Source organism: Agrilus planipennis, unplaced genomic scaffold (genome assembly GCF_000699045.2).
Source record: "Agrilus planipennis isolate EAB-ADULT unplaced genomic scaffold, Apla_2.0 scaffold88, whole genome shotgun sequence".
NCBI classification, from domain to species: Eukaryota; Metazoa; Arthropoda; class Insecta; order Coleoptera; family Buprestidae; genus Agrilus; species Agrilus planipennis.
The window spans coordinates 518,685-544,320 of NW_020438872.1; the positions used below are offsets into that span (position 1 = coordinate 518,685).

The window sequence follows — 25,636 nt, forward strand, 5'->3', positions numbered from 1 at the left end:
CTGTTTTATTGAATTCTTTTAATAAAAAACTGCACATTAAAATAACGCTTCAGAATTATTGAGTACCAAGAGTACAAAAACTTGAGTTATAATGAAAGTATGTATTAAAAAGGCGCTCCTTATTTATTTAGCATTAAAAGTACAAACCATTCGGTTATAATGTACGAACTATATGTAAAAAATACTGAAATTTTCAATGGTACAAGCAGTTTGACGATAGCTCTTCAGTTAAAGAAGTTGTGGTTAAAAAGCCATTAAATACGTATGACAGTATGTATTAAAAACGCGCTCCTGATTTATTTAGCATTAAAAGTACAAACCATTCGGTTATAATGTACGAACTATATGTAAAAAATACTGAAATTTTCTGAAAACTAAAAAAATGTATTTTCCCACATCGAGGCCCTAAACAATGACAAAAAAATTTAATCGGTTTTTAACGATAACTTTTCAACTATATTCAAAAATTTTGCGCTAGTTTAATAAATTTCAAAACGAGTTCAACAGTCATCAGCAGAGCAAATAAGCGATAGCTTTACGGATACATATTTCAGTCTCGTAGAATTTTAGTTTTTGACCAAGTGAATGGTGTTGGTTTAAAAGTTAAATTCTATCGTCTCATAACACCACTGTCAAGCCGGCCATTTCATATAATAAAGTGGTTGAAAAACAAATCATCAGCAGCGCTGGAGAGACGAAAAGCATAAGTCTCCAACATTAAACTTTACTTCAGATCATAAAAGTTTAATGGAAGGTGAAATACTGCTGAAACTTTCCGCACACTTATAGCGTATGGCCATTAAGATAGCTTCTACAAGAAGCCGGAAACTGGGAAGCAATTGTTATGGAATATTCTAAAAGTACAAAAAATCAGATGTGTGTTCATGCAGTTACACATTTATTTAGCCAGTACGCAAGTGCATAACAATCATTATGTTTTAATTACAATTTTCGTAAAAAATCGTAATAGATAACATACATTATTATACATTATTTTATGTGTAATACTGTAATGGCATTGGAGCAATTATAATTTAGTTGTAAAACACATTGGAAATCGGTGTTTCGTATTTGAAAATGTTTTGCTAAAGCTGACTGAAAGGAAGTTGGGAGAATTGGTGTCAGAGACCTACGAGAACTAATGGCACATGTAGTCGAAACTTTAAATTCAAAGGAATTGCATTGCCACAAAATGACAGTCTACACATTGTCTGATTCCACGTACGTACCTGCAGCTTTGTAATTTTGCTGTTTAGTACTATTTCGAGTAACAGATTATTTGGATACTGTTTAGGTATTATTAATTTGACCATATATATAGTCTTCTGTTATAATAATTAATATATAATGTCCCTAACTAACTTTACGTGTATGTATTAAATTAGCGTTTCTAGCTTTTTGACAATTAAAAACATTATTTTTAACGTGTTAAAATTGTCGTATAATCTAATGGGGGGGAACTGTTTGGTGATAGTTTTCCAGTTGAGTAAATTTAATTATTTTTCTGTTTATATTCGAATCGAAAGCACAATGTACTATCACGTGTGTGTAGGGTAGTTTGTGTGACAGTTTCAACATTTACTTCGTTCTCTTTCAGCATCTGTTTAATGATGTTATAAAGAAACGGAAGAAAAGGAGGCAGCGTGAAAATTCCTTAGGGAATATAATGCCAATAGTGTTTACATAGGTATATATTTACCGCAGTCCTTGTTCGCTAGCTTTTTACTACACGAATTTATGTAAATAGGTTTCGAAGTCTTTTCGCCACAAAAACCGATAACGAACCGGAAATAACTTTGCCTAAGCTTCCTGTTTCATTTTCGTTTCTAATTTTTATCTGGTTTACAACTGTTTTTATGTCTCAATTACCTGGACTTTCTTTTACACGCCGGAAGCGATAAAACAGTACAATGTAAAAATTTATTTAACTGCATACACATTTGTATACATATGTCATTAAACGTTTATCAAAACAAGAAGAAATACTTATAAATTTAACAATAGTAGAGTTTTATAAAATTTTAAATTTGTTTGGGACATTTAAATTTTAAGGTTCGTTGTAGCGGTAAAGTTTGATTTAAATAATTACGCAAGGTTTTACTCATTGATAAATAATAATGACAGATATCGTCGATAGCGAATGGATGTTTATTTTGGTCTTCTCCGCGAATAATACGCCAAGTTGTAAATGCATCAAGGGTCTTATGACTGGATCATGTATTGAATTCGAATTGTTAATTGCATACAATATTCTTGTATAGACGAACTAACTGAACTGAAAATCAACGTAAATTCTATTTCCCGATACATATGTACTGATATATATATATAGATATTTAGTTTGAACAGTGAATCGCAATAAATAAACTTTACATTTTGGTTAGTGGCGTGTTCAAAGCAAACAGCACGAACTTAAACTTAAATCTTAACATTTCTTAAAGAAATTTCGTTGCTGGTATTCAACTTAACGGGAATTTTAAATTAAGTTATGAATTTTATGCCGTCGACGTTTTTGTCCAATATTTTAATAGGTCATAAATAACTAGCTGCTACGGTTCAACCTGAAATTATGAGCAAAATTTATTAAATGTGCATAGGTTTCCTTATAAATGTGCAAATCGTATCAAAAAGGCCTAATAAAAAGGCAAAGGCTTTCGCGGTTGGAGTTATCATATTACGAGTTCGATTTTCTATAGCTTTGACCGTAGTCTAGGATTGTTTTTTGTTCTTCATTGAGAACATCAATGGAGTCGTTAATGAAGGCGGATCTCGCTACATTCCTTGAAGATGTCAATCGTAGTTGTTGACGAAACGACTCCATCGGTGTTCTCGCCCAAGGGCAGTACTAGTTAGGGTTGGTTAATGTTGTTTGTGACCCGTTTACAGCCGAAATAATATTTGTGAATATCGCTATCGGTAACGTGTATGAAAACGGATCAGATTGATGAAATTTAATTTGTGATTCCTTTCATAGAAATGCTTGGAATCGGGTGCGTTCAATTAAGCGATTGTGAAAATAATTGTTCGTGACTGAAGGGCGAATTGCATCTGAAAATTAAGCAAAGTAGAAAGGATAACAATACCTCGAAAATCGAATATTGTTAGAGGCATCGCGGGAAATTATGAGTTGAGATCGTCTTGTGTTAACGTAAGCTAACTGAACGGCTATCTCCACCCTTTCAATTACTCGGAACGTCTAAATGCTCATTTGGCAGAGAGCTCGTAAAATAGGGGCAAAAGAACTTGTAATAAATTTGTTGAAAAGCTACTACTGGTTGAAAGCAACGCTGTATTCCAAGCCTAAAACTGCACTCATTTTGCTATCGTTTTATAAGGGCCAAATCTAAATCTACCTGCCAATACATCCAAAAGAACTCATTCAAATAAATTTTCCACTTCAATCAATCCGCTACGAAATCAGCTAACTAATCTCCATCTCGTTTTTATTCTTAATTTAAACGCCTTCGAGAAATCCAATAAAAGCAGCCTGAAAGACATGAACATTACACTAATTGCATTCGAAGAATATTTCGCATTAATTAATACTATCAGTGACAAACATTTACACTTCAAGAACCAATAAGCAAGCAACGATTCGGTATAAAAGTGACGATAATCTTCGACTTTCCGAGGATTTCTGTTCAAAAAGTAAAAATCGAACCATTGCAAGATAATTTTCAAGAACTATTCGCCTGTACTATGTAATAACCTTTCAAAAATGCTTAGTAAGGAGATAATTACCTACAGAGATACTTTTGTATAAGCGTTGTGAATTATCGTTTTCTATATTTAAAGTAGTACTTATTGGTTCAGTAAATAAAAGGTGAACATCTATAAGGGTTAAAAACATTTAATAAATCACGGTTGGGGCTCCAAGAACGATCTCAAATATCTCGTGGGCTATTTTACGGGCAGGATCGGTATAGGTACGGTACCTAAATGGGACAGAGAAAAGTAGGTTGCAACGTAATGGGTTCGAGAGACGACAGGAATAGGGAGATTGTGCCAAAGCTATATACATAAAGAAGAAAAAAAAATACAAACGCTGCATGACAGACTGTGTATGTATGTATATAGCAGAGGTCAACAATAAATCCAGTCATCTGCTACACCTGAAGCGGATATACTACATTGCATGCTTTATGAACATATTTATATGCATCACGGCCGCGTCAATATACGGGAAAATTTACCCCGAAACATTCGAATTCGTTACATATTAGAATAACACGACTTTCCATTTACACAAAAAAAAAAAATACCAGAGGCTCCAAAGGCAATTAGCAAAAATAATTTGTAATATTAGTATGTATCTGTAATTTGAATCGCAAATATTTTACTTTTCATGATTGAATTCGTAATTGTTTTTGCGTTCCTTGTTTACATATTTAAGCAGCATCGAGTCGGTTGAATTTTCTGAATGAAGATATCGCATTGTCATTAAGTGTACTGTTGTTACAACTCTGCGTCTATGTAATTTCGAATTTACCGGTTGGCTTGTAAACAAATGGCTTTAGTAATGCTCGCGTTTCTGCTGCCTATTTCTTATAGGCAACAGGCGTAAACGGCGAAGCGATGCTATCATGAAAACGTAAATGACTCGAATATTCTACACTGGGGTTAATCGTTTTACCCTTTTGCTAGAAATTCCTCGATGAACCGTGTTTCACTTCTTGCTAAACTTTCCTATTTTCCCATTCACCGGTTTCAATTCAAAACATACGCTACGCGAATAAAGCAGTTTGTAAACATCTACATATAGTTACCACGCAATTACCAACGAAATTTACGGAATACATAAACAACAAAACCTACACAGGATTTGACCAAACGCTTAATCTGTTACCCAATTGTCTCAACATGATTCTTAACTAAATACAATAAAATTTCTGTACGAACCAAGATGTAATCCAATAGCATACTGAAGTCATTTCTAATTTACTTGTAAAAGTTACTTCTTGAGATTTTAAGTCATAACATACATGACATACGTTGCAGATGATACAATACAGGCATTAAGGTTTTATTAGCGAAAATTTCGTGCTTTAAAGTTCTATAGCTTTCAGAATACATCTAGACGACAATTTGGTACATAGGTAGGTATACGCGGTCACACACAAATCGAGACAAAATAAAATCGTGTTATTCCTATATCGTATGGTTGGAATATAAATGTGAATAAAATATAATATTTATGTTGGTTATGTGGTATCCGAAAGGGAAAGGTCCACAGCAGAATTTGATAAAATTCAATTCACAACAAAACCTGCTTATAGGTTAGTCAGTCGGTGGATTCAGGAAAACTTTTTCGACTCCGAATGTTAACTTAAATTTTATCCACTGGGCGCATTAGGGTGTAGGATTTACAGGATATTATAAAGATCCCTATTTCGTAATATAAAGCTGGTCCTTTAAATTTATTAACACAATAACTACCCATAAATTCCTATTTAGATTAGTGGTATAAGAATTAAGATTCACACATCAATTACTAAAAAGTGAGTATCAAAACCGCGATTGGGATAGTTAGTTTTGATTAAATATCTTATCATAATTTTTATGCATTAAAAACGTAATGTGAAAATAATATTTTAGTAGAAATAGCGTCGGGATATCTAGAACGAATGACCTTTAGTAGAAATAGCGAATGACCTCATGCAGCGGTCATAAATGAGAGTTTTAAGGGCTCGGTTGAGCGTTAAACATTCTTCTTAATAGTAATAAAGACTTGCCACAATGTGCGCAGTTTTTGTGCAATTCCTGCGGGATTTTTCTAATGGAAAATGGAATAGACTTTGCCGATGTTGTGGCGGTAGTTTACACTTTTTGTTTTTCCACTGCAACTTCACCAATGGCCGACAAAGCGCGTTTTCAAACAGTTTGTACTTTTGTTAAAACATATGTACTAACGCCGCATACAATGAAAAATTTTCCCGAAAGATCTCGCGCTCTAATTATTGCACCCGTTTTCAAATACGTATTTTTATTTTGAAACTTTTACGAATAACGAAACTGAATTATTAACGCATTTTGTTTTGAAATTTTACCAGAAAAAATAGTTAATTGAACTTACCGAAAACGTATTGTCTTCGTGACTACATTTCAGGAATAAAAACCGCTGTAGACATTTAAAGTTGTCACCTAGTATGTATTTTGATAAGACTGATATTTTATACGTATTCCTATTCCAGATAAAATGGAATGGTACTGGAAATGAAGAGATACGCAAAGCTTAGTATGGTGGACGTGTTTCGCTGGAATATGAGGATATTAATAGTTCTGGAAATGCTTCGTCATGTTGCAGCATCAGGTAAGTGGATGTGGTACGATATATTTCCTTTTTCCTTTCGAAATTCTTTTTAAAATCATTCTACTGATAACCAAATCTTGCGAGAACGTCATCGTCTATGTTGCCCGTTTAGTCATAAATTTTCCGTTAAGAAACAAGCCAGTCGGTAGTTTGACACTACATTTATCAATTTTGTTCCGAGTCATTTAGACTAAGTTGTAGCCCTCGCCACCACACTTGAATCGTTTCGAATATTTGATGTAATAATAGCACAGCTACCCCTTAACATTACATATTTAGTATTTCTTACAGGAACTTTCGGATATTTTTTATAATTAGATGTCTCCAACGCTTATTTTTATGTAACAATTTGGTAAAAGTTTTACCCTGGTAAATTTACAAAGCGTTCCTGGTCTTATTTTAATACAGACCCACCACAAAAAAGTTTATTCAACAAAGTAAACAAAGTTTTACCAACCACCACACTAACCCTATAAATGTTGCATTGGGATGCCTGAGTCCGGAGCCGTTTCATTTTGTAAATTCAAAAGTTTTATGAAATAATTTATCTAACTACTAGTACAAGTGCAATTACTCCTTAAACATGAAGAATTCATTTGGCCCAAAAATTAAATTATGTTCTCTAATTTGGCTCTAAATTCCCTAGGTCCAAGTAATTTCACTAGGTCTGGAAACGCATGTCAAAAATCGAAAGTGTTAATGGATATCTCTCTCCCTCTTACTTGCTGCTTGCAGAGAAAGAAAGGGAGGGAGTTAGACTCGATTAGTCCGCCATCTGGTGTATGTATCTAATAGGAGTTTTGAAAATAACCAACAAATTTGAGAACTATTAGCGTTAGATAAAAATTTAAGAAAACACCACTGAATGAGGAAATGTGAATGAAGGAAAGTTTTGTCGGTTTGAGCAAATTGTGGCCAGGAGTATTATTTCTGGTGTTTGCTACTGGTGGTGGTAGTACACAAGTTTATCTATTTACTGGTTAACAGACGAAATTTATTACCCGTTGCGAGCATAAATCGATTGGTCGTATCTTGTGACTAGCATTGCTCACGGTCAACAGTTTCATTGAAGACTACCAGTCCAAGTTGTGTTACACCCTTGTGTAGCAAATGTTACATCACAGCATAGCATAGCATAGCATAGCATAGCGATACAGTAGACGGAGCTGTCTGTAGCAGGTCCTCTCTCGTTGGTGTAATTCATCATATAAGTGTTAAAACTAGATGTAACGCGTTAGTCAAGAAGGCCGACTTTACATTGTTATCGTATAGTATAACAGTTAACAGTAATTAACCGCCGGGAAACAGGGTTTTTACATACCCCGCCTTCTGGTTTGAGAAAGTGATGACAAGATCGTTTTTATTAGTCCCAACTTCGCTTTATTGTTTAATTACAGAACTGTTGAGCATCAAACAATTTAAGAAGGTTTAATTAAACCGGTTTAAGTTTTCTCAGGCCGTGTGATAAATGAATGAAAACGGGCCGAACCTATTTTAACTCTCTGCAAAACATAAACTGCTTAGCACAATAATCTACGCTGCTCTAACGACATTTAATAAACTAACTTTTCTTTATTGTCCGATTTAGGGCATTATTATTCTTAATTACCCCGCTATATAAACTTTGCAATTACTAAACGGGGAATCCAGTGGCGTCTCATAAGTTATGTCACACATGCGAATATTTTCAACAAACTGTATCAAGTTATAACTGGTGAATTATCGTCATTTTTAGATAACTCACAGTAATTGTAGTATTTCACGTTTGTCCTTTGCCGAAAACTATAAAATACCTACTACAGTTAGCTGATAATATCTGATAAAGTGCTAACCTTTCTTATCATTCTTTTAGGTACAACTGCTTTTTACTGTTTTTGTTTTAATTAACAGAAATTCGCATGTAACGATGCCCCGTAATTGGTTTGATAATCCAATAAAAAGGAATGAGACAACATTTTGCAATTAATTTTACCCAGGATTTAGTATTAGCTTTGTTCTATCGTAACGATTGCTGTTACAAAGCAATACGTAATATCGATGCTTCGCTATGCTTTGATTATTCCACCTTTGTGAGTGAATTAGAGACAATGCTGGCAAGTTTTTTTCATTTACTGCAATAATGCGGGGTACATTTTCAACGGCGACCGCGGAAAATAATTTCCACCAACTATCCTGTTCAAAACTTTATATTAATTAAGCATTCTAATCGACCTACGTACCCATCTATAGGCAGGGAGATTATTTATTAGCAATATATCTATTGTAGAAAATTTTAATCTCACAAAATAGTTATGCTTCATTTACTTTCTCTAGCGATGTGCCCCTTCCAATGTCTTGGATGCGCGCTGGCAAAGTCGTAGGTAGGGAGAAAAAAGCTCATTATAATCTCGACTCTTGTTCATTAAACATACTTTTTCATACAGTACCTGCCAACAGTTTTGTTCAATCATAAATAATAGTGCGAGTCGAAAACAAGCGTTAAAGCCTTTAATATGTCTTCAAATATAAATAAACATCTCGTTGATATTTTCAGTAGTAAATGGTACCAATAACAGCACATTTGAGTAATGCAATTGTAGTGGATAAAATGGTCAATTTTTCCATGCAGTACTGTACGGATTATACGCTCCTCACCGGTTAAAAGTTTGGCCGAGAGTTGTCTTTTTCCTTTTTTGGCCTAGTGCTGTTCTTTTCTACTTTCCGCCGGTCAAACTGAAGGTCACATCGCTACAGAAACTAAACGAAGTATAGTTTGAGTTCTCACTTGAATACAAAATGTTTTTGAATTTTAGACTAGCTCTAAGGTAACCAATAAAAGAAAAAATTAGTTGATTTGATTCCGAAAGTATTGTAGTCTTTCTATATTGTGTCACAGACATTTTCAAAAATTAAGATACACATTTACAGCATAGCGTAAAACAAAGCTTTAATATTCGAAATTAATTAAAATATCCTTTTTTAATTTCAGTTTTGTTTTTAACGTTCTGGACGTTACATTTATGGTAGATAAAAAAGTTTTATAAGCTGCTTCTACTCGGAAAACTTCCTCCATTCTCAAACACGAGTTCGAATATTCTCCATTATATCAGATAGATCGAACGACATAAAAATTTATAGCAAATCAAACGAAGATGAAAGTAGAACATGACTAACTCTACGGTGAACATCTCAGAATATGGAAGCGCAATGTCAAAATTTACGTTTTAGAATAGATGAACGAAATTTTATATTTCTTTGAAAAAAAAATTAAAAACAAATTAAACCAAATCGAGAATGAATTAATACGTATATACGTATATTTATACAATGAAACGATAGAGTTAAATTTGAATTTTAAATGAGCAGAATATTCTAAAAGAAAATTTTGGGCCAGAATTTTAATTACAAAAATTTGTTTCACTAAAAGTGATAAGCCCAACAACTGTTATACAACTATACCTATACATAATAGATACAATAAGGACATGTGAATGTGTTTCTGGCGATATCTTTAACAATGAGCGTTGGTCTAAGATCGGTACATTCCAGGTAATTTATCAAGTTGTAAGATTAGATGAAAGCAGTGGTGCTATTAAAGTTTATGATGGATTAGTGCCAGCAGTTATGCCCTTAACTAGGGCAGAAGCAATTTTATTTCCCATTTTCGGAAGCTGTCTATTTCTATCGGCCATTAGTTGATACAACTCGTTGAGAAATACTTAGGATGTGTTGTTTTTGTGCAAAATTAATTGGCAAAGTGCTTGGTTATTAAATGACAAAAAAAAACAGCATCTACGTTACAAAACTAATCTGTTTACTTAATCTAAGATAACGAAATTATTTTGGTTTCAAGTTTGGTACAGGCGCATAAAACTATGTACCTACATCAATTTCCCTGCGTAGAATATAATAATCGGTTTATGGAGTACTTACTCTTAGTAACCCAATTCTGGACCCAAACCTGAAGCCCTCATAAAATACAGGAATAATCAGCGGTCTTAAACGGCAATAGCATAAGCCCCATTCTAATCGCAAGGGATCTTATATTGATGACCAACATCTAACAGCTTTGAACTACTATATTAGATACATCTACAAGGTCTTTCTTGTCCCATTTGTTTGTTCGAAGCATTCTTCTATTTCTAATAAAGTATAGGGTTGTTCGGAAAGTCATTTCGTTTTTTTTTTGTGGAAATGAAAGACAGTTTTCGTATAATAAACAAATACTTTATTAAATTATATATTGACCGTTCTGGTCCAACACCTTTTGCCATCTTTCTGGTAGTAGCATAATTCCACGCTCATAAAATTTTTGGTCTTTGCTGGCAAAAAACTGATCGAGGAGGTTTTTGACCTCCTCATTTGAGGTGAAGGTTTTACCGTCTAAAAAATTTTGGAGTGACCGGAACAAATAATAATCCGATGGTGCCAGGTCTGGAGAATATGGTGGGTGTAGCATTGTATCCCATTCAAGCTGTAAAAGCTTTTGGCGAGTGACCAAACTTGTGTGAGGTCTCGCGTTGTCTTGGTGAAACACTACACCTTTCCTGTTGATTAGTTCTGACCTTTTCTGTTGAAGTGCATCATTCAGTTTGTCCAGCTGATGACAGTAGACTTCCGAATTAATCGTTGTGTTATCCGGTAAAAGCTCAAAAAAAACGATTCCTTTAAAATCCCACCAAACAGACAGCATCACCTTTTTTTGGTGAATATCGGCTTTGGAAATGGTTTGAGCCGGTTCATCTTTTTTGCTCCATGACCTCTTGCGTTTGACGTTGTTGTTTACAACCCATTTTTCGTCCCCAGTGATGATGCGCTTCAAAAACGGATCATTTTCTTGACGTTTGAGAAGCGATTCGCAGACGTCAATGCGGCGACACAGATTTCTCTTTGTGAGAACATGGGGAACCCATACATCGAGCTTCGAGGATAATCCCAGGCCTTTCAGGTGGTGATAAACTGTTGAATTTGATAAATTTAACCTCAATCCGATCTCACGTGTTGTTATTCGCCGGTTCACATCAACTAATGCCTTTATCGCGTCTTTATCAGCTTCAACCGGCCTTCCCGAACGTGGTGCATCTTCGACATCAAAATTGCCGGATCGAAATTTAGCGAACCAGTTCTGGCACTGGCGTACTGTCAACACACCTTCTCCATACACATCAGTCAATTTCTTTCTGGCTTGAACAGCATTTTTACCCTTTCTGTAGTAAAACAGTAAGATATGTCGAAAATGCTGCTTATCGCTCTCCATATTTAAAAGGGCACCAACCAAAAACTACTGCGTAGAATTAATTGGAATTTTTCACACACAAGCCTTGCTATATGAGCTCTCAAAGCATATAAAAAATATACGGCTTAAATGTGAAGTTGGGTGCAAAAGAATACAATTAAATCCTCTGTCGGGAAAAAACGAAATGACTTTCCGAACAACCCTATAGTATATCAGAAAGTAAAAATTAATTTTAAATTGGCGCCCCTCATCTTTGCATTCGCAGTCGTTGTTTTATTGTGAAGCGATTATTTAAATTACTGGACTGTAATAAATATTGTTGTTAGGGTGTAAATGTAGAGATGTTGTTTTCCAGTTAAGCATTATTTATCCCTGTTATCTCATTTTTATTTCAGAGAACGAAACGGTTCCAGTATTTTTATCGGACGAATCTAGAACACAGTTTGGCAACATGAGCCAAAAACTAACGACAGTGAATGCAACGACAGAAGCGGGGACAACAACAGCCCCCAGTAACGTTCCGTTACGAGAACAAATTTCGACCACAGTGGCGACAGTTACGCGGCACCTTTTGTTAACTTCGACCAGCAGTAAAGGTTTGGTGCGGCATAGTTTTGCGCGAGGTATGCCACCGTTACATGTCCCTTATCTACCCCATAACCCGCACTCACGTTGGGGACCGTTCTTCGAAGAAGGACAGGAAACCGTCAACGTTACGGCCAGAGTGGGATCCACGATTATTTTGGATTGCCGCATCGGTTTGCTCCAGGATAAAACGGTAAGATATAACGCATTTATCACTCCATTCGCTTTTACTTAACCACCATATTTCGCATTTGCTAACGCCCTTTACTACCCTCTAACATTTTACTTATCTTTATGCACTTGCTCGCATAATTATAGTCAATAAAATACTATTTTTTACCGCTATTTTCTAAGCCAATAAACAACTTTTTTACTTTATGATATAACGACTGCTTTACCAATAAAATATCGTCATAACTTTGCAAAACTTTCTGGCGTAAAAAAAAAAATAAGCGGTATCGATATTTATACGTAACATCTACAATCACTCACCGAAAGGCGAATACGTAACTTCCGGGAAACTGCCCCCATCGAGGATCCAATACTCTAAAACAAGAAAAGATATTTATATACACACTATTTTTGGTATGATATATCTTTCTTCATGGTAAAAGTACAAGGGCGTAGAAGGGCTAAACATGCGTTTTTGTAACTCGAAATTTAGACTGAAAATTGTATCGTAATCAACTGGGTTACCCACCAATCTTGTGTCGATTGTGTCTACTTAGGAGTTTAGAAAAAGAAATTACGTTTAGCCTTTCTATGCCTTTGTATAAGAGTAATTCCATCAGGGAAAACGTAATAGCAAGAGTATCTCTAATAGCAATAAGTAAAGGTGAAGTTGTTTGCCAATATAAATTTTGGTTAGTTCATATTTCGCTGAGAGTGGGGTGGCAGCTTTGTTTCTACTTCGACGATACTGATGTAATCAATCTAAACTTCAACGTTGATCAACGTAAACACCGAATTGTTTGGTACACAAAAATAATTTTGTTACAAGTCAGTGGAATGGGGACTAATTCAATTTCGAGCAGGATGCCTTTTGGCTTATTCTTGATACAAAGTAAAGAGGAAGAAGCTGAAGATTAGGTTAACTCTAGTGTTTACTGTGAAAGAAAGGAATGAGATCATTTATACTGATTAATTATCTGAATTATTTATAAAGTGGGTGTAATTTATATAATTATCGTTATATTTAAAATCTGCTTCCGTAGAAGAACGGTTTGATTAGTTATTTGTAACAAAATAAATCATATCGATAAAGTTTTAGTAGGTTTTAATTTATTTAATTAGGTACCTATATTAATACTGCACATCCCTGTGTAAAATCCACCGGGGAAACCGAACTTAATAAATCAATCAGTTACAGATACAAAGTCATTTTATCCAATCAACTGTAAATGTCATTCTATGTTACATGGATTAATAAATTGTATGCTAAATAAAGAAAACCATAATAAAGACTTAAACAGGATTTTATGTCTGTAAATTAAAACCATTGGTTTGATCTATCCAATAAACACGTCGTAAAAAGCTAATAACTTCTGTTCTCATATTTATACGAGCCAAATTTTATAAAAGATTAGCAGAAATGAAAAGTCAAATATCACAGTTTCTTTCAGTACTAATTATTACAAATTTTATAAAAAAACTAGTTAAACATCGAAATCAGGAGTCTATTAATGTATTACAATGTTAAGAATGCTATAAAGTCTACATAGGACAAACTGTGAGATACTTTAAACAACGAATAAACGAACATCAAAGAATAAGAGTAATAAGAACAATAACGAAAATTTTTTAACCGAAAAATACCAATTCAACGTACAATAGATATCAATTACTATCTCCTATTGAATTTTAACTGTAATTATTGAAGCCTAGTATTTTTTTCTTGGTATTTGATTGATTGGGCTTTTTGTCTCAAAATATAATGAACATATCCAGAGATGCGGTTGGAGATAGAGTTCCGTTTTTGCAATTTGGCTATGGATCCCTGTATATATATATATGTAATGAAACTCCCTAAAAGGTTCATCGAATATAATAATGGTCTTACTTAATGACAGAGCGATGTATAACTTGTTTAGAAGTTCAACTTTCGAGCTGAGTCTTCGTATTCTGCTTTTGTCAAACTTTCCCCGTTGAATTAAATATTCATAAGCCGTCTATCAATTATAAGTAAGTTAATTTACTTTAATACCGTTTCGTATTTAAACCACAAACAACGAACCATCAAGTGTCTTCTCTAACTTGTTCTTGGGCTGAATTATTGTGCTAGGAGATGTACGTGAGGTACCCACGACGTGCAGGAACCCCAGCATGTTAAACAGATCGAATAGAAGCTTAATACAGTGGTTACCAAGTTAAACAGAATGTTCTTCCAGTAATTACATATTTACATATATTTCAATTGCTAAATGGGGCTTAACTCCTTTACTGTGCATGAATAATGTACACCTTTCCATTCCTTATGGTCACTAAATTTTATGTCCGGGCATTAAAAAAAACATTCATTCACCTACACGAACAACTAATACCTACACATACAAATAATGAAAATGATAAATTTTTGATAATAATAGTACCTAATACGTTCATTTCTTGTGTTATCAGCAATTTTTGATATAAAAGTATCGACGTTGGAATCAAAATAATTTTTTACGCCACATTTTTAAGAATAAATGGGAATTAATTGTACAATTTCTACATTATTATCGATTTTCAATGTATATATTATCAAAAATACACAATTATTCACGACACATTCGATTTTATTGCTTATTTCAAGCGTTTGAACCCAATTATAACGTATTTTATTTTATTCTACAAATCCAGGGTTCAATAACCTTTGTGTTTACCTCAATTAAAAAGCACGTGCGTTTTGTAATACTATAGTAGTACTATAAAAGTAAACCATGAATGCAAACGTAAACTATTTCATTCATAAAGAGATTGGAAAATTCGCGGTCACTAATCTGGAGGCGGAGATAATCTTTGTTGTCATAACGTTAACCCTACTTTCCAGTTTTTGACAATTTTACCACTTTATATTGATTTTAGACGAAAATACTTTATTAGGGGGTTGTAAATGTATGCAGACTAAAAATTTAAATTGTTTCTTAGTATTTAAATGTAATAACAATGTTCAAATAATAGTTTAAATAACCAAAATAATGCAACAAAAATTCATTTACAACCGGAGTTCTTGGAATATTTTCGGCAAATTTACTCTTTTTTTCCGTTATACTCGATTAAATCAAATTCTAATCAGTTTGTTTTGTTACTATATTTACCAATTTAATTGTTTAACTCAAAATTATGCGATGTCAATTGTTTTAAAGCGATTAAATTACAAAAACAAGTGACACTTGTTATAAATAATACGGAATCTTATAATTTGGAATCGTCATTCTCTGTCCACCTGCTGAAAATTTTAGATCTATGTGGTTTTATACGTTCTTTTGTGTACATTTTTACTTAATGAGTCTACATTAGCGATTAATCTTAATAATTATTAATTATATTTGAACAATTAATTAATTTTATTACTACCGCTACTTGTTTTATTGCTTTTGATAACACTTTTTGTGTGAATTTCACAGTAATGATAAGATATTTCATTCAATTAGGGGGTGGTTGCTTATTGTTAACTTAGCGATGACCTTTTATTTATTATTATTTAAGTACCCATGATATTTTGATGTAACATGCGTACGTATGCATGTACTTGTGTATTGGATGTTTAATTGCTGATGTTATAATTATATTTATGCCATATTCTTTCAAAAGTTTTGCTAAACCAAAAATGAAGTTCGTTAGTCGTTTTCCTTAAAATTGTTATTTTAACTTCCAAGGAAGTCTTGTAATAGACGTCCAAGGTTTTCGTTAAGTTATTAGTATACAGAATAACTTAAATAAGTAAAATATTGAACTAATTTACATTTATAAATGTTAAAAGATTCAGCCAGAATGAATTTACATAAATACAATATCTCGAAAGTTTACTTAATAAATATTTGAACTTTAATAAAAAGAAAAGTGTCACAATGTCGGTGTTTCTTTTTCCGCCCGTTTTGTGAATGATTTATTTTTAATCAATGAGTAAATTGTGCTCAAAATAATATGAATAATAATGAGGCTAACAAATTGCTTTTCCTGGATTCTATAGGTACGTTTTAGATCAGGAAATTTTCCTTGTTTACAAAGTCATTTATTAGAATTGATGGCATCTTCAAACGCAGTGAAACTGGCTAAGAATCAGCTGTAGCTTGCTACAAAAGTTCTTAATTTAATTGTGAAAATTTTACCACCTTCCCCTTATAAAACATTCTTTTCCGTTTTCAGGTCATTCAACGCAAAAACAAATTTTTGTATCTTTTCTCCCTTACAGCGACTCCAATTAAACAATTAAAAACTTCATAACTAGCTTCTTATGATAAACAACAAAATGTTAACAATCTTCACGATACAGTATATAACTTGGTAGATCAATAAACAAAATCAATAATCAAAAAATAAAATAATTCGAAGTGGTCGAAGTGGAGCATACGTAATCCTAAAATGTGGCATCGTGCTACAGATGGCGTTTACTGCGCCATTTGTACTATTTTCTAAATCAAAAAATTCCTATTGATAAAAATAAAATGGGATCAATTTTATTGACTGTCCTGGCAGGATAATAAATGTTAAATAATGATGGGCGAAAATGCAGTAATGTTAAGGTAGCAAAAAAGAAAAATGTACCTGACGATTTGTGGTCAGATTGAGCAGGGAAAATTAAAATGAGATTGCATCCACACGCCTTTGGTCCTTTTTTTTTTGTTATATTGTCCGCATAGTTAAGGAGCACATACGGCTTTCATAATTTATAAGTTCGCGACATGGTCTACTGAGCGTGGAAGTTGAAATGAGAAAATTCGTCGACTCAAACCCCTATTATACTTTATAAAGCGAAGTTTGCGCGTTGAAAGGGGACTATGGGGTTGCACGTTGCGTTTTCACCAGTGGATTTAATCAATATTGTTCAACCAGCTAATCTCTCAATTCACTCTTTCCTTCACAAACAAAAATATACCTGTTATTTCATCTGAATGAATTCCATCGTTGATAATGCACGTAAAACAAACGGAAAACGTTGTTGTTACGAGTAGGTACAATTTCAGCGTTTTTTGTTATTCACTTTTTATTTCAGCTTAAATTACAAATTAACGAAATAATCTTCCTTTTTCTTCTTTTGATGTTCTACCTAAGATATTTATTTGCCTTTGCTAGCATCAGTAATTGTTGGTTTTGAATTACGTAAACAGCGGCAGCTAGGCAAGTGACTTACCGATGTTTACATTCAATTAATTTTAAATGACATTATTTTCTGTAAAAATAATTGCCTACACTGTTTTATTCTCTTTGCTCACAAAATTGATTTCGAAGTCATTATGCTTGAATAACAAAAGGGCCTTTTCTTTTCCATTTTCCTGTATTAAATTTTAAAACGACTTCTGCGTGCTCATGTAATAACACATTTATACGTAGACAAAATTAAAATTCTGGCCATAAAAACCCTAAACATGTTCTGAACGAGTCGTCTATACACATAAGTAATATTTAAATTAGTTAGTTAACACCTCGACGTCGCATATTTAAGGACACATTAATATCTCGTAGATCGACACATAAATATGCACTTACCATTTATTCCCAGTTCAAAAGCTAGCCAAGTAATTTGCGAAATTAGTAATGTCACTTAAAACAATCACCTAATCTTTAAATTATACCGGCTAATACATCGATTAAACAATAACAAACGTTCTGCACCAACAACACACGCTTGTCTACTATAATTTGCGTAACGTTACTGAAATAACCCGACAAAAAGTGAAAGTAACGAGCTTTTTCTCCCTACTCTTACTTAAATTCAACACACCTATAAATAAACACGATGGCGAAGGTTGCCGATTGACTTATCGCTAGTTTATATCTTGCAAAAACAGATAACGAAATAATAACTCGGTCAAAATAAAAGCTTTTACCATTTAATAATAGGTACATATGTACTATATATTCATTCGTTTACACAATAAATAATAACGTTTGATGTTTTTTTTTAAATAGGTTTTAATTTCAGTAAGTAGGATGTTGTAGGTAGTGATGCGTATTGTTTATTTCCTGTTATAATTACACGTGCAATTAAATACGTATTGCACAATATTAATGACGATGAAACACTTAAACTAGACAGTAGACTGAGCACAGTTCTTTCAAACTGTATTATCGTACCTAGTAATTTTTAAAAATGAAAAAGTGCACTGTTCGGCTTTGTGAAGCGGAAGTAAGCATATGCTATGAATTATGGAGCATCCTGTGTGTAAAGCAAAAAGATAATGGATCGCATTTCCTTTTTATTCACTTTAAGCGAAAAACAAGCCTTCAGGAATTTGAATCTTATCGTTAAACGGATTGAGCGCAAAAATTTTATTTACTAAAGGTTGTCGCACACCCGTCCGTCGCGTCCTATCAAAATACGGATGGGACGAAGACATTGTAAAAGAATAGACAAGAGTAGGTCTTTCTCAACAACACTTACCCACAAAGAAATAGTATTATTTCTATGTACTCAGCCGATGTAATTTTACAATTTGCTATTAAAACTTTCGTAATATAGTCAATACCTCCCAGTTCCAGTATAGTCGGTTCACATATTCATGCGAGTCGTTCTGTTTATTGATATTTATTTCATGACTTAAAATGCTTGTTGTAGCATAATCTCGAAAAATTCGCCGTTTGATGCGCGTTCTTTATTACATCTGGAAAAGTAAGGATTCTTAAATAATAAAATAAAAATAGAAATTGTAATACATCCTTCGTTTCATAAGCGAAATCTTCTGTCAAGTTAACAAATGTAGACTTCTACCGAGTATTTTCCATATAAATGAAACTAATACCAAAACTTATGCAACTTGAGAATAATAGGACACGGGTTTACATTACGATATTAAACAGCAGCAGGAGCAGGCTACCTTTCGTATCATGTGCGAGTAGAATACATATACTCGTTTCCAATATAACGTTATTACCCCTACCCGAGTCCAGTGGCAGCTCGTAGCTAATATTAGTGGGGGGGGGGTGCTGCTCCAGAAGAAAGTTTTTAGTCCTTGTTTTAAAATTGTGTAAGAGGAAATAAGCATCAAAGTAAATTTCGTCCACGAGCTTGAAATATTAGAATGTAATGGACCTTGCAAATTTATTACTAAGTGAACAAAGCTTTGGAAACTGCCACGATCTTAGCTCATTTTGACGTTTTTAAAAGCATTTTTCTTTCCAATAACGAACCGTGAAACGACTTAAAACATTTATTAATATCTTCAGCTGCTGCCAGCGAACGACATCGCTCGTTTTACACTGAAAATGAGAGAAACAAACAAAAACAAAAACCGCTCCACATACACGCTAATTGAAACTATCCACAGGAAAATTTACCTCTTTCGTAAATTACTAATCGCTTTTACAAACTACGCTCAATACTAAGGATACTAATCATTCACTTGATACGTATTGCACCACCTTTCGACTTAATTAAATAGGTATAAGCATAATAAATAAGTTTAAATCTAATAAAGTTCTGAAGAAGCCACAACGTGGTGAAACACATAAGAACATTGGTAATTTATAACTATAAGTATGCTAATAGTTGTTAGCATCTTTGGATCTTGAGATATTGTCAGAAATTTGCACGAAGTAAAAGGAATTGTACATTATATGGTAGTAAAGTTTGAATTAGTTATTTAACACGAACGATCGTTATTCGAGAATAAGAGAAAAGCTGATACTTGGGGTTGTCTATATATATATATATATATATATATGTACGTACCTAGACATTAAGCGTGTAGATGATAAATAGTAAATAACGATATATCTTTGAGAATAATGGATTCATTATCGGAAAACATAAGGATGATGTAAATGAGTAACATTACCTTGTTGTTTCTTCGCTTCGGTTCGCTCTCTGTCTGACATTTCCGCATCGGAAATTTCGATAAGACCGGAACTGTCTTTAAAAGCAGCTTAATTTTCTGGAGTCAGTCTTTAAATTCCCTAACGAAACTAATCATCCACAACGCTAGAACCACGTCTTCCACAAACTTACCATCTAAATGCTTCTGATTGTACATTATTGTTTTGGTTACTGCAAATTTTAACCAGAACTAAAATAACAAATCTAATCAATATCCTTTTGTTTTAAATGCTCATGACCGGAGGAGGCATTGAAACAAGTGTATTAGATGTACACGTGGAGGCCACTGGTATATCGAGATACAAAATCAATATAATTATAATCATTAAATGTCTAGTTGTAAAATAACAGTAACTAAACAATCTTTACTAGTAGAGATAATTTCGAATTTTGGTCTTGAATTGTGCTTTCTACATTCCTACATCTTAAAAACATCGGCCGTCGCTGTTTGCAGTCAATGTTTTCATAAAATACAAGGCTCATGGGATTTTGAACTAGCTATAACAATATTATGTTTAAAAAAATCGTGTTCGAAGCTTTTTTGGTTCTCTAACGTAAAAGTATCCCCTATTATTACGGATCAGAACCTCCAGATACATTAAACATGGAATGACTTTTTATCCCCGTGGGAAATGAGTAGAATGAGAAGTTTTCGAAAGTTGTTACGTCAATTTAATTACACCCACATTCATTGGCTGTTTTATTGGCTATCAATACTCCAGGTAAGTATTTTCTTTTTTCCTTTGTCTGTTTTCGTTTTGTGTGCGTGGGGTATTTCAGCCACTCGTCAAATCTAATTATGCTGTTGTATAATGTCCATAAAAGTCAGATACTAAGATCAGAAAGAAAAAGAAAAATCGAGATAACACGAAATGAAAAATCGAATCATTGTACTTGTGTTGATATGTAGATATAAACAGAGTTTACGGAGCATGAAAAACAAGAAAAACATCGGCTGAAAGCTATTCTCAGAACAACATATTAAAGATACCAGTTATATTGTCATAGTCATCGAAATTAAATATTAAATATTGACGGGTAACAGCTCGAAATATTTCTCTTCCTGCGTACAACCCCTAACGTTTTCCAGTTCATATCACACATTACGTTGTCGACAATTGTATATAATTATACACAATTATCCCAAATATATGTAAATTTAATTTATCTTGTTCAGCGTCTAAAAAATGTTTAGTCGTACCTACTTGTAATTTAAAAAACAAACATTAAATCGGTCTCTTTTGGAATTGTAGCAGATGTTCTTTAAGAAGCACTTTCCTTAATAAAATTAAAAAGGCATTTTCCGTTACTGCCCCTTTTATAAATCAATTAAGTACCTATCTAATATAGCGACTTGAATTAAATTACATTCTACTTTCGACTTAGCCCTTTCTTAATAACATCGTCACAATTACAACTGTTGGAATTAAATTTATCCAAATGAAAAGTTAAAAAATGTTGCTCTTAAATAAATCAAAACCACCCCTTCAAGCTAGGTACTACAGGGTTGGTTCTGGAACCAATCGAGTTCTTACCATTAAAAGGTCATCCCGATCCAATTATTTGTGACCTCTGGTAACTCTAAAAGATCATTCTTCAGCTGATAAACCTGAAGAAATTTCCACAAGTTTCACCTTGTAACTTTAATCATCTTCAGTCCCATTAGTTTGATCATAACTAACCCTCTATATACAATTGATTAGGGGTTGTTTATCTTCTTTTCAATTTTAATCAAGCAAAATAAATTTTATCAACTCACATTCTAATGAATAGGGATAGTGACCTCTGCAAAATTACATGATGTGACGATCAAGTTATCATTTTATTTTTGTATAGCAAGAGCTTTAAATTTACCTATGTATATACACGAAGTAGTTATTTAGCGACTGAATTGGAACACGCAAGATAATTATTTCGTTAATGACGAAACCGTAGGAATTCGTTAAATAGGAGATGCCGTTAATAAATTAGTCCTTCTACATGCGATAATCACCGAGAAATTAAGTAGTTTACATACATACGAAAACATTTATACATTTATGTATGTACATAACCATAATTACATTTAACCGACCAAAACCGCTCTTAGATATTTCATATCTATCCATCTAAATCCAACATTAATAGTACTCCAGCTTTCATATCGCATAGCATAGGTTGGCTAGTTACCTAAATGATGGCTCTTGAACAGTGTTATTGATTTCAAGTACGAACAGCAATTATTTTGTGAAAATGATCTGTAATTTTAGCAATTCTCCAAAACCCGCAAAACCGACAACACTTAATCTACCTACAGTCAGTTGTCGACCAGTAAATTTCACTCTATTTTAGCTATACTTCATTTACTTTCTCTAGCGATGTGCCCCTTCCAATGTCTTGGATGCGCGCTGGCAAAATCGTATGTAGGGAGAAAAAAGCTCATTATACTCTCGACTCTTGTTTATTAAACATACTTTTTCATATAGTACCTGCCAAAAGTTTTGTAATAGTAGTGCGAGTCTAAAACAATCGTTAAGGCCTTTAATATGTCTTCAAATAAAACTAAACATCTCGTTGATATTTTCAGTAGTAATTGGTACCAATAACAGCACATTTGAGCAATGCAATTGTAGTGGATAAAATGGTCAATTTTTCCGTGCAGTACTGTACGGATTATAATACGCTCCTCACCGGTTAAGAGTTGTCTCCTTCCTTTTCTGGCCTAGTGCTATTCTTTTCTACTTTGCGCCGGTTAAACTGAAGGTCACATCGCTACAGAAAGTAAATGTAGTATATTTTAGAACAAAATTCTACAAAAATTACGAATTTCAAGAACTCAAATCACAAATACTTTCGAAATGCCTATACAAATACCATCGTCTTTGAAGGTTCTTATTCCGTACGATTTTAGTTTATTTGTACTTTACCCATGAAGTATAAACTTTTAAAGAAGAAGTCGAAGAACTTGGATGCCCAGGAAAACATTTACGCCAAGTTGGAAGATTTAATAAAGAAAGGTGGCTGTTCAATTGAAAATGTTTGTCTTTCAAAGACAAATAGTACCTACTACATCCCCATCCTACATACACACGTTAGCATTCTCAGAAATTCCGACGGGATAAGAAAATTTCACAAGTACCTGTGAAAATTTCAGTGCGAGATTCCCAAAGACCAATCCTAAGATTTAATCCATCAATTATGCAATCAAACGCGAAGGCACCTACATATATTACAATAACAAATGCTTCAATGTGAAAATAATTTAAACGCTTGAAATCACATACATATATTACAATAATAACAAGTGCTTAAATCTGAAAATAATTTAAACGCTGAAAAGTATAATTAATGAGAACATCGTGCATTAGTTTTATCATTTCTAGTGGATATTGGCTGGTGTGTAAAGGTGAAATACAATTTTCAGTTTGAAAATAATCAAATTGTAAAGGCGCGCTAGCGGCAAATAAACCGAGGTAAACGATTGGGTGTGTGAAACTAACTTCAATTCTGAAAATACTCGATAAATCCTGTCTAGAAACTCGACATCATTCTGTTTGCTTGTTGATAAACAGCTCGATAGATTCGATACGGTTTCTATTTGATGTTTGGGTAGATTTTCCCTCTCAAAACTTTACGAACAACTTTCTATGTACTGTATAATGCAACGAAAATAAAATAAGTTTTCACCACAACTCCACTCGGCTTACACTTAAAACCAACTTTGTCCAAGCAGTTTTTCACTAACACGATTATATAGGAATTGTTACCATCTCATGATACAGAAACCCAGTTGCACACAATGAACAATAAGATAAAACCGATACGATCGGGCATCACGCTTCGATAAAAAGATTAAATAGAATATTAAAACAAATGATGCTATTGAATCGGTGATCAACTCAACGTTTCGAGAAACATCCAGGATTATCCATAGAATATGAAGAGGATTGTAACGTATGTAGGCATTGGAACCAGTCAAATGAAAACTAGAATTTAATAGAAGAGTTTAACAACGAGAATGTGCTAGTTCTTTGGAGTTACCCAGGGTGCACCGCGTGGAGGCGAACTAGCTTTGCACCCCAAAAGATAGAAATCCTTACGAAAAAATTGATTCGAATTTTTCTACGAATATTTTCGACAAATATTAATTATCTGTAAATTTTGGTTAAGATATTTTGTTAAAAAAATCTGACAAGCATCTAACATATGTATATGCATCTTGTAAGAGGTATCAGCTGAAGGATTTGATTGGAGAGATGTTGTCTTTCCGATTTGTTGCAATAGTCACGTGATGGAGATATGTTACAAATACTGTTGCGTCACACTAGAACGAACTGGGCTTAGATACGTACATAGGTACTCGATTTTCAAATGCGAGCAATCATGAGGAAAATGCCTATCAAAGCAAGTGGTAGATTTCCCAAAGGAATATACTCTACTGGAATTGCGTACAGGTGATTTATTTCTGAAACAATCGTCTACCACTTTCTGGATTATAGAGCGTAAGCTACTAATTAATACAATAAAAATTCCTGTTCCGAAAAATATCGTAAGAACAATAAGCTTTCTTACTGAAAAAATTGTATTTCGCTACATTGCAGATATGTCGGTGAATGAAATATTTCCATCCGGAAAATACACGGATGGATTTTCGAGTTTATTTAGTTTCATGTAAAAATATACGAATTGGTTGGACGATCTCCAAACAAAACGAAAACGAATCGAATTGTGACAAATCAGTGAATACTGAAACTAATTTGGATGTTCTGTGATACCTATCAAATTTGTATCTTTGTGTGATGTTGACTGAAACCGGTACAGTGCCAACGAATAACAGTGATTGAATTAACCCTAAACCTTTCGGAAACGATTGACCAACTTTCTACCATTTAACCCAGTAAAATTTTACTGCTAAACTTTAATAGATCCCTCAGGAATCGGCTAATGTCCTAAATCATCCTTTTCTACTTTATATCACACTACACAAAGCATTCCAGTTTACCAGCGAATAATCAATTATCAATACATTTGCTAAACCAAGAGAACTACATTTAAATACAACAATACAACTTCGTAAAACAAAAATTCTACTATGCAAAGAAATATAAACAACGTAGGAAGGAGTGAATATAGGAATAGGAGACGAAAACTAAGAAGAAGTGGCTGATTTTTGATATCTAGGAAGTTAGATAACTCAGGATGGAAGGAGCAGTAGAGATATAAAACAGTGAAGTGGTCTTCAACAAAAAGAAGTCTCTAGAACAGTTAACATAGAAATATTAATGTATAATTTCAATTTAATCCACTACAAACTACCTCAAGGAAAATGTAGTTGCTATTGTCATCTCTCGTAGCTTAGTGGTCAGAGTATTGTTGCGTAAAACCAAAGGTCCTAGGTTCGATTCCCGGCGGGGGTGTGACTATAGCAACAAAAATTTTCCTCATTAACTCGACGTAGTTTGTAGTGGATAGAGAATTAAATTAAATTTTCACATTAATATTTCGTATTAACCACTATTAAAAATTACAAATG

At 33.5% G+C, this 25,636-nt stretch overlaps 2 protein-coding genes across 4 annotated transcripts in view; one reads left to right on the top strand and one right to left on the bottom strand.

Moving 5' to 3' along the window:
- The window catches only part of LOC108738210, an 89,913-nt gene extending 67,457 nt beyond the window's left edge, over positions 1–22,456 (bottom strand). Inside the window, exons 1-4 of one of the 3 annotated variants that reach the window (XM_025979022.1) lie at positions 21,979–22,456; positions 21,660–21,909; positions 20,087–20,314; positions 12,603–12,656 (exon numbers count right to left, since the gene is read on the bottom strand). In XM_025979022.1, the coding sequence (XP_025834807.1) occupies positions 12,603–12,656; positions 20,087–20,126 (94 nt within the window). In that variant the 5' untranslated portion in view covers positions 20,127–20,314; positions 21,660–21,909; positions 21,979–22,456. Of the gene's footprint in view, positions 1–12,602; positions 12,657–20,086; positions 20,335–21,659 lie in introns of those variants that run through there. The other 2 variants (XM_025979029.1, XM_025979025.1) reach the window with 2 other exon arrangements.
- The window catches only part of LOC108738214, an 87,291-nt gene that overhangs the window by 30,062 nt on the left and 31,593 nt on the right, over positions 1–25,636 (top strand). Inside the window, exons 2-3 of the mRNA XM_018471510.2 lie at positions 6,192–6,310; positions 11,921–12,303. Of these exons, the coding sequence (XP_018327012.2) occupies positions 6,202–6,310; positions 11,921–12,303 (492 nt within the window). The 5' untranslated portion in view covers positions 6,192–6,201. The remainder of the gene's footprint in view (positions 1–6,191; positions 6,311–11,920; positions 12,304–25,636) is intronic.